At 52.6% G+C, this 9,005-nt stretch overlaps 4 protein-coding genes across 4 annotated transcripts in view; 1 reads left to right on the top strand and 3 right to left on the bottom strand.

Moving 5' to 3' along the window:
• Positions 1–2,656, bottom strand: part of BDZ99DRAFT_558645 (HET-domain-containing protein) — a gene marked incomplete at its 5' end in the record, with an annotated part of 4,752 nt that extends 2,096 nt beyond the window's left edge. The window contains 2 exons of the mRNA XM_033727241.1: positions 1–320; positions 371–2,656. Coding sequence (XP_033579511.1) covers positions 1–320; positions 371–2,656 — 2,606 coding nt within the window. The remainder of the gene's footprint in view (positions 321–370) is intronic.
• A 1,116-nt stretch (positions 2,657–3,772) lies between these two features.
• BDZ99DRAFT_439755 (histidinol-phosphate aminotransferase) lies at positions 3,773–5,449 on the top strand (the record flags this gene model as incomplete). Its single annotated transcript, XM_033717672.1, has 3 exons — positions 3,773–3,858; positions 3,919–4,083; positions 4,131–5,449. 3 exons carry the CDS (start codon positions 3,773–3,775, stop codon positions 5,188–5,190), a joined length of 1,311 nt encoding a protein of 436 aa, XP_033579510.1. The 3' UTR covers positions 5,191–5,449.
• Positions 5,417–6,646, bottom strand: BDZ99DRAFT_518375 (uncharacterized protein; the record flags this gene model as incomplete). Its single annotated transcript, XM_033725285.1, has 1 exon — positions 5,417–6,646. One exon carries the CDS (start codon positions 6,644–6,646, stop codon positions 5,417–5,419), a length of 1,230 nt encoding a protein of 409 aa, XP_033579509.1.
• A 329-nt stretch (positions 6,647–6,975) lies between these two features.
• BDZ99DRAFT_461215 (acyl-CoA dehydrogenase NM domain-like protein) lies at positions 6,976–8,945 on the bottom strand. The gene is made up of 9 exons (XM_033719569.1): positions 8,668–8,945; positions 8,459–8,616; positions 8,350–8,407; positions 8,208–8,293; positions 8,067–8,156; positions 7,768–8,020; positions 7,392–7,715; positions 7,240–7,335; positions 6,976–7,188 (listed from the first exon to the last, which is right to left on the bottom strand). Exons 1-9 carry the CDS (start codon positions 8,737–8,739, stop codon positions 7,132–7,134), a joined length of 1,194 nt encoding a protein of 397 aa, XP_033579508.1. The 5' UTR covers positions 8,740–8,945; the 3' UTR covers positions 6,976–7,131.
• Positions 8,946–9,005: the final 60 nt, after the last annotated feature.

Here is a 9,005-nt window from a genome sequence, read left to right as displayed (position 1 = left end):
GCCTCCCACAGCCGGACTGTCTCGTCCCCAGATGCCGACGCGACCAGCTGCCCGTCTGGCGAGAAGGCCACCGCCGTGACATAGGAGGAATGGCCCTCCAGCGTGCTGCGACAGGCGTCCCAATCCGCTTTCCTCTTCGACAGCATCTCAACCCACTGTGGCACTTGTTCCGCAAAGGTCCGCCGTATCAGACTCGTCTCCGGCGCAAACACAAGTGCGGAGCAATAGATCTGCAGTGGAGCATTTGCGAGTATAAATTGAAACCGCAGTATAAATCGCTTGGCATCATGAAGAAAGCTTAAAAAATTGCTTGCGGATAACTGCGTTGCACATTAGCACAGCAATAAGAATTTTTTTATAAAGATTTTACCCCTGCAAGTGCCTGAAGGCTGTCGAGCAAGAGAACACATCTGCTCGACTCTCTCATGAGACTCATCGCTTCGAGCCAATGGAGGAGGTGCTTCTGGAGAAAAAGGTGTGTCGTGTCTCTGTCGATGATGTCTTGCTCACTCTGCTTGAGATGACTAACCCAGTAACGACACGCGTACTGCAGTTCAGGTAGCAGACTGCTAGCAACTGTCCCCTCGTCGATCTCGCTCCTTAAAACCCCAAGCCCTAAGAGTCCGCACATGTCCTGATGTAGGCCGCTTGGTTTAGACATAAGTTCAAGGCAGCAAGATGCGAGCTTCTTGTGTGTGCTTTTCTCGTTCACCCAGAACGGGCTTTTTCCCTGTTTTTGAGGGTCGACGAGGAACTCGCGAAAGGACAAATGCAGGAGTCTAATAGGAACGTCCTCGCTGTTGGGAACGCTAAGAACAGAGTGCAAAGAGTCTAGCCGACACTTAACCTCCTCTTGTGGAACTTGAAGAAGGCATGCAAGTGAAGTAATAGAAAGCGGACTCTCTAGAACAACAATACTGCCTACAAGTCGTCGGAACGCGTGAAGCCACGTTTCCTTCTCGTCTTCCTCCTGCTCAACGAGCAGCTGATCTAGAACAGGGAGGTAGGTCCGCTCTAACTGTGAAAAGGTCGACTTTTGATACTCTAGAACCTTGTTCAAGTACTCCTTAGGATTGCTTCCTTTTGTGCCAACATATCGGCACACGGTAGCAGCATAGATGAATAGCGGCACAGCTAGCTCAACTAGGGCCAGAATCTGGTGTGTTGCTGGCCAGTCTGAGGACAGCATGCGCGCCTCTTGTATTGTACCGAGCTCATGCTCCAGGAAGAGACGTATGTCGTGTTCAATTGTGCTCCTTGGTACTTCGTGGAGGACTAGGTCTTGGTATGTGCCGTTCGGCATCTCCTTGAAGCCAAGGCGAATGTGGAGCTCTGGCCTGCTAGTTACTACGATTCGTAATGGCAGCGGCTGGATGTCCTTTGTCCGAGCAAGCAGCTGAATGATCGCTCGAATGTCTTGCTCTTGCTCACATTCATCTAGCGCGTCTATCACCACAACACGCGCCAAGGCCTGCGCACAAGCCCGCTTTATCCCTAAAAGTGGCTGCAGGATCAGCTTCTCGAACTGGTTTTTTAGAGCTCTGTCCGAGATAGCAGGGTCCTCGTTAAGCGCCCTCCTTATACCAGGTAGCATGCCTGGCTCACAGGCCACCAAGTCGTTAGCGATGGTGGTGAAGAACCGTGAGGCGTTGCCGCGCTCGCCCTCGCCTTTCTTGAAGAAGAAGCTTGCTCCTAGCTGACTGTGGCTGGCAAATGACTCGGCAATCGTCCGCGCAATCGTAGACTTTCCCGTGCCAGCCATGCCGCTCAGCCAGAATATAGACTTGCCCTCCTTGTCGTTCGCCCAATTTGTGATGTCGTGCAACAGCGCGGTGCGGGTGTTCACTAGGCATCGTGCGTTGTGTTCTTCGGTGTGGGAGTTATAGGAAGCGCTTGTTGCGATTGGCAAGTTGATGGAGTGGTGCTCTCGAATCTCTTTCCGCAGTCGAGATAAGGCCTTCTGCCGCCCTTCTCCGTAAAGGAGCGGCATGTGCACATCGAAAATGCCTAGAAGCGAGTACGCTGCGTCTTCCTCGCGCTTCGTGTTGCGTCTTTGTGCCCACAACATCCGTTCCTCCACAGTAAAAGAAGCCATCGGGCTTCCTTCAAGGGCTTGCACAGCAATTCCAGTGATATCATGGAGAGTCTGCATTAAAGACTGCTTATCCCCAAGCCGCTCTCCCTCTTTAGAGAAAAACTCAACTGATGCTGGAGCAATAAGCTCTTGAAGCGTCCAGCCTCGAGTAAACCATCTGCTCTTCCTAATTGCTGGTTTCCGCCTCCGGTGCGCGTCGCTATCTTCTTCGGATGCTCTGCTGGAAACGTCGGAAAGATAAACGTAGCATCTCGTTGCATTCTTATACCAGCGAAACATGGAGATTATCGCTTCCGAAAGCTCTGAGTTGTTTGACTTGTCGATACAGCAGGTGTCTACCCAGAAGTGATTCAGACCATCACGCTTAGCCTGTTGTGCACAGAACCAGATCTTCTTGTATCCCGTCTTGCTCTTTCCGCTTTTCTTCATCATATCATTAAAGGTCACTTCTTGATCCTTTTCCCACGTATGAGAGAGTATCGCATAGGGGGGGACCTCATCGTCGCCGGTCAAGTCCTTCGTCCAGCTAAGCTCGCCGCTCGTGTAGTATAATAGTCGCATCGCGTCGTGGACAAGGCCCGTACAGGCTAATGATAGCGGTAGAAGGATCGATGGTGCACGACGGCTTGCCTGCTCGCTAGGGACAACGGTCGTTGCTGGTGGGGGTGAGGTTGTCGCGAGTATGGACGGACAGAGTACCTTGACTTGCGTGTGAGGATTAAATCTACCTTAGCAGCCGTGTAGAAGGTTGGTGATCACGGTAGGCTGTATCGTGGGTACATAGTGAAAGATGTAGCCTAGATTGTGAATAAGTAAGGCTGCGGCGTGCAGAGCTGAGGGAACTTAATCGCCAGCGAAACAGCCTGCATGCTTCAGCCACACCAACAGATATGCGAATACCTCTCGCTTTGCTCATTAAGACGCGACAATAAGATATGGACCGCACCTGGCTGGCTCGGTCCATATTAGCGAATGTGGTGATGGGGATGGGATAGGAACGAGTAGCTCGATGCAGCAATGAGCGCGCATGACCCGTGGCTCCGGAAATAGCCAGCACGTGACAGCTATAGAAGCTTCGAAAACAACGCCACACCTTGGTCTTTTCAGCATAATGTAGAATACAATACAACACCAACGTAAGCGCACTTAGTCTCCTCTGCCAAGACACATTACCCACTTCTTCACCCGGAGCAACTCGGAGTGCATACTTTCTAGGGCTAAGTGTCCTTAAAGCTTGAGGCAACTTTCTTTATTGATGAAACTGTTGTCCAAATACGCCGAAGTCGGAAAATATATAGATGGCTGCAGCGGAGGGATGCAAAGCTAAAGTGGTTTTGAATGCTGTGAATGGAACAATCGACAGTATAACTAACACTGACGTATTTTTCTCGCTGCAGACTGGATTACGAAGGGTAAATGTCCAAAGAACAATGATATTCTAACCGTGGCTTTAAATATTCATGAGCGAGCGACTTGAGATGCTTACACAATAGATGCGTCTCGGCACGGGGAGTGTCTCGGCACGCAGGGAGGGACGTTAGATAAATTACAGTAGCCTGTCCAATCAATAATTCCTACATTCTGATTGGCTGCAGAGCGTCACCGTTATCGGATCTCCTAAAGTATTCGGCCCCTCCAAAACTTTCTGGAGCTTGACTCAGAAACAACAACCTCAACATGGTTCAAAGAAAATCGCCTTTCGACTTGTCCCGGTGTGCGCGACCGAATATATTGGCTTTGGAACCATATCGCTGTGCTCGAGAGTAAGTACTCCGTCAATTGGCCTTGGAATGCTCGCAATTGACTCCAAGCTGATGAGGCAGTGACTACAAAGACGACGGCACCAACATCCTCCTCGACGCCAACGAGAACGCGTATGGGCCCGGATTAGCGCTCGATGGGCGCGGGAAGCTCCCTGGTAGCGCAGAAAATGGCGACAGAGGCGGATTGGACGTGGATCTGCTTGGACTGAACAGATACCCGGACCCGTAATACACTCCCTCAACTCCCTATATCAAGACTAACAAGTCCAAAGCCACCAAGCCGACCTCAAACAGCTCCTATGTAACCTCCGAAACACCCACACCCACACGTCCAAAACCCTCACCCCAGCCAACCTCTTCGTCGGCGTCGGCTCCGACGAAGCCATCGACGCCCTCCTCCGCTGCTTCTGCGTCCCCAGCAAAGACAAGATCCTCACCTGCCCGCCCACCTACGGCATGTACGGCGTCTCCGCGCAAGTCAACGACATCGCGCTCGTCAAAGTGCCCCTCCGCACCCCCGGCTTCGCCCTCGACGTGCCCGCCATCAGCGCCGCGCTCGCCGCCGACCCGTCCATAAAACTCGCATACCTCTGCTCCCCGGGCAACCCGACCGGCTCGCTGCTCTCCAAAGCCGACGTCCAGCGCCTCCTCGAGCACGAGACCTGGAACGGCGTCGTCGTGCTCGACGAGGCCTACATCGACTTCGCGCCCGAGGGGTCCAGTCTCGCGGAATGGGTGACGGAGTGGCCGAACCTGGTCGTCATGCAGACGCTGTCGAAGGCGTTTGGGCTCGCGGGGATCAGGCTCGGTGCGGCGTTCACGTCGCCCGAGATTGCGCGGCTGCTGAATTCGCTGAAGGCGCCGTATAATATCTCGAATCCGACGTCGCAGCTTGCACGGGCGGCGCTGGGTGGGAGGCATTTGGCGGTTATGCGCGAGAATCGCGGGTTGATCATTAGGCAGAGGGATAGGTTGCTTGAGGAGCTACCGCGTGTGCCGGGGATTGGGCAGTTTCTGGGTGGTGCGGAGTCGAACTTTTTGCTGGTGGAGATGTTGGATAGGCCGAAAGAGGAGGGTGGAAAGCCGAGTAATGAGGTGGCGTTGCGGGTTTATGAGAGTTTGGCAGAAGACAGAGGTGTGGTGGTCAGGTTTAGGGGTAGAGAAGTGGGGTGTCTAGGTTGTTTGCGCATAACGGTAGGTACGGAGAAAGAGGTGGACAGATTTTTGGTAGAGATCAAAGCGGTGTTGCAGGGAATATACTCGAGTGCGAATAGCAAGACAGAGAAAGAAGAGCAGAGGAGGGAGGTGGCAGCGAATGACATCGTAGCCTGAAAAATCGTCCCTCTCCATCAGCGTTCAAGAAGTCAAGGTTTCTATAGAATTCGGTTGATTCAAATACCTTGCACGATCTACAAGAAAAAAGCCTCTGAACTTCTCAAGAATCTACTCGATGAATACAAGCCTCTCTCTGTACACTCCCTTCCCGCACGTTTCTCACAACACCTAAGAATTATCCCAATTTCTCCCACATTCCAAAACCACTACACCTCCTTCCACACTACGCTCTACGCACAAACTCCCAATCCCCAAGCCCATCCCCCTTCCCTTTCCCCCTCAGCACCTCCGCCGGCGGCGGCGGCAGCTCCTGAGGTTTCACAACCTCCCACTCTGCTTCATCTAATACCCCCTCCTCATCAACGTTCGCGTCACTACCCTCTAAGCTTGAGCAGCTCTCTCCCAACTCGCTCGCAGCCGTCGAAGACGCGGTGAGGTTTTCGCCGTCTTCGTCCCCATCCTCAATCGCTTCCTCAGCTGCCAAATGCGCCACTGTCTCGATGATCGGCGCAGGGAGCGCTGGTGAGGGTTCTTGAGGGCCCGACACTGCTGGTAGTGGCTCTTGCGGCGGTGCCTTCTCGATAATCGGCGCTGGGGCGGCTGGTGCGGGTTCTTGAGGGCCAGACGCTGTTGGTAGCGGCGCTTGCGGCGGCACCGTTGCGATAATCGGCACCAGGGTGGCTGGTGCGGGTTCTTGAGGGCTCGACGCTGCTGCCAGCGGCTCTTGCGGCGGCACCGGGCCCGCTGTACCCGTTGCAGGAGCTGAGTTCATGTGCTCTGCCCATTCCGTTGGTCCCCGGGCCTTTAGCTTTGCGAAGGCGGTCGGGAGGTCCTCGATTGAGGACGCGGAGAGCTCGGCTGGTAGCTGAGGCTGGGGCGGTGCATGGGGTTGAGCATGGGGTTGAGTCTGAGTCTGTAATTGAGCTTGAGGTCGAGTCTGAGTCCGAGCTGTGGGTTTAGTTGTAGACGATATCCCGTCCACGGCGGCGGAAAGCTGGGCGAGTGTTTTCGCGAATTCGACTCTGTTCTGGGAGCTAAAAAGAGGGCTTCTAGGCGCTGTCACTGGCGAGGCTGCTCGCTCGCCCTCGGGGCCCAGCCCCTCGAAGTATCGGTAAGGATTTGCCAGAATGCTTGGCGCTTGCAAATGCGCACCTGAAGCGATACTTTCGAGGGTAACCGGGTTCCTTTGCGCAGGAGGTTGGGCGCTGGGTTGGGCGGCCCAGAGTCTGCGAGAGTTCGATTGCACTGCCTGCGCTTTGGTCATGGCAGCGGGTGCCTGGGGGAGCTTGTCACAGTTTGGGCAAAGGCGCATTGTCGGATTGAGGACGATGTCTGGGAGATGGTGGAAGAAGGGCCTGCCTTGTTTTCGAAGATCTGCACCCTTGGGGCATAGTTCGATGTGGATGGGTTTCGAGTTCCCGCATCGGCAGTGTTCGCGGTATTCTTTACACATTGTGGGATATCGGAGAATATGTGTGATTATATGGAAGGATCCTGCCCTTGGGCTGTGGTTCTTGGTTCTGAGAATAAGGAAGTGTTGGGAGATTGCGGCTGAGATAGTAGCTGCAGTGTGCTCGTAATGAGGGAATGGAATAAGAGGTAGAGACTGAGGTTTATAATGTTAGGTCAGTAGAAATTCTTAAAGGTTGGTGACCGTGGAAAGCCACGCAGCGAGGCTGCTGGCTAAAAGCCTGCCGGCGAAGTAGTGAAGGCTCGCGCCGTACGTGCTCGCTTCTATAGGCGTACAACTCATCGATGTTAGTGAATTATGGTAGAAGTGAAGAGAGGACTAGTTCATCGGGCGTTTGACACTTATATACAGCTAGATCTGAGCGTCTGCGTTATTTCGCTGTGCTATGACACGGAGTGACTCAAGTCGTGGTGGCCGACGCGTCGCTGAGCAAACGCTTACAAGAATGACTGGTATGCTGCTATATTTTAGTAGCTACGTGGTAGTCTCAGAACCTTCTCGCCCACGTAATTCATTATCATTTCCTAGATCACGTGAGCGTTGAATTCACTTGCTGTGGTTCTTGGAGGACTTACTCTGCTGACGGGCGCTATTCGTGGCACGAAGCATTCTCGTAGGTAACGTTCGACGTGGTATTCTTGGGCATATCCCATGCCTCCGAGTGTCAGTACCTTTCATAGGTTAGCAGCTGCGTAAAAATCGGGGTGCTAGGTAATCTCAGGCTTACGGCCCGTTCGCAGGCCGTAAATGCCGCCTCAGCTGCTAGATATTTGGCGGAGTTGCAGGCCACCCCAACAGCATGCGGTGTAATAGTCGAGTCTTTGCCACTGGCATCATAAAGTCGTGCAGCATGGTACGTGGCCAGTTTCGCCGCTTCGAGATTCATGAAAGCCGCAGCGAGTGGATGTTGGATGCCTTGATTCTGTCCAATGGCTCTTCCAAATACCACTCGATCTCTCGCATAGTCCGATGCCTTCTTTAGAGCAGCGTATCCAAGACCTAGAGCTTCTCCTGCGAGGAGACATCGTTCCGCATTCATTCCGTGCAGTACCTGCCCTGATATCAGTCTTGACGCTTGAGACAGACTTTGATGAAGCACTCACGATCTTGAAGCCTTGTCCTTCTTGCCCAATCAAAGTATCCGCAGGAACGCGGTAGTTGTCGAAGAATACCTCGTTGGCATCGATGGCTCTTCCACCCATCTTGTTGATCTTCTTGAGCTCTAGTCCGGGTGCGCTCTTATCAAAATCGATGAAGAAGAGCGAAAGGCCTTCTGATGGCTTCTTCACATCTTCGAGAGGCGTAGTTCTGGCTAAGAGAACCATTTTCGAGGCAACCTGCGCCGATGATATCCAGCTGACACTCTTAGCTTGAAAAACTTGATAGAAAAAATGTTGCTAACATCTTCTGACCACTGATGTCATAATGGTCTCCGTCCTTAGTAGCCAAGGTGCGAAGCTTGAGAGTCTCCAAGCCGGTATTTGGTTCGGTGCTGTACCAAGTCAGCCGTCAACTAGATGCTCATGTCGGAATTTTGCAGTACACTCCAAAGCATGCCCTCCATTCTCCTCCAATCAGCTTCGGTAGCATCTTATGCATCTGTTCCGGAGTTGCAAATTTAGCGACAGGCTTAAAATGTTAGAAAGTCTCAAAATGGGGATAACAGCAGTTGGACTGATACCCACTTGCGTTGCATACACATTAGCGTGAATAGACTGCGCACCCGCAATCCCAGCACCGCTTCTAGTGCAAGTAAGTACGTGATTTTGTCGACGCCTACTCTTCCAGGCTTACTCCGATATGGTGTGCAACATCATTGTTGCCTCTGAGATTCCTAGACCGGCACCTCCGAGCTCCTCTGGCAAGGCAATACCAATCCATCGATCCTTGGACAGCGCAGCATGTAGCTCATGAGGGTACTCGCCTGACTCATCATGGTTTGCCCAGTATTCCTGCACGTGTCAATTATTGAATTGACTTCGTCAAGGATCGTATGGCCACACATCAGGGAAATTTGCGCAGATCTTCTCAACTGCTTCCCGAACCATTAACTGATCTTCTGAGAATCCAGACATTTCCATAAGGTGAGGACGCGGGGAGACAGAAAAAAATCTTGAACGCGTGCGACAGGTAGGAGTGCCATTTTGATGCAATGGAAGTGGAGGAGTTCGACGAAAGAAAGGACGAGAAAGTCTAGATATCATGGTGATTGTGTGATTGTTCTGAAGCGCATCACGCAAACAAGACAGCGCGTCGAATGAGTCTACATTGGCAATTGACTCTTCAGCGATGGGATCTTCACGATGGTGGTCGTCATCCTCGGCTTTTAGATGCGGAGATA

Source organism: Mytilinidion resinicola (genome assembly GCF_010093595.1).
Source record: "Mytilinidion resinicola strain CBS 304.34 unplaced genomic scaffold BDZ99scaffold_6, whole genome shotgun sequence".
Lineage (NCBI taxonomy): Eukaryota > Fungi > Ascomycota > Dothideomycetes > Mytilinidiales > Mytilinidiaceae > Mytilinidion > Mytilinidion resinicola.
This window is presented reverse-complemented; position numbering and strand designations above follow the sequence as displayed.

What these genes read in the sequence shown, in the direction of transcription:
- BDZ99DRAFT_461215 (XM_033719569.1), bottom strand. Translation starts at nt 8,739, where the DNA reads ATGTCTGGATTCTCAGAAGATCAGTTAATGGTTCGGGAAGCAGTTGAG. An exon ending in GACATCAGTGGTCAGAAGAT is followed by an intron (nt 8,021 to 8,066) that starts GTTAGCAACATT and finishes TAAGAGTGTCAG; the next exon opens with CTGGATATCATCGGCGCAGG. An exon ending in TTACGGCCTGCGAACGGGCC is followed by an intron (nt 7,336 to 7,391) that starts GTAAGCCTGAGA and finishes AACCTATGAAAG; the next exon opens with GTACTGACACTCGGAGGCAT.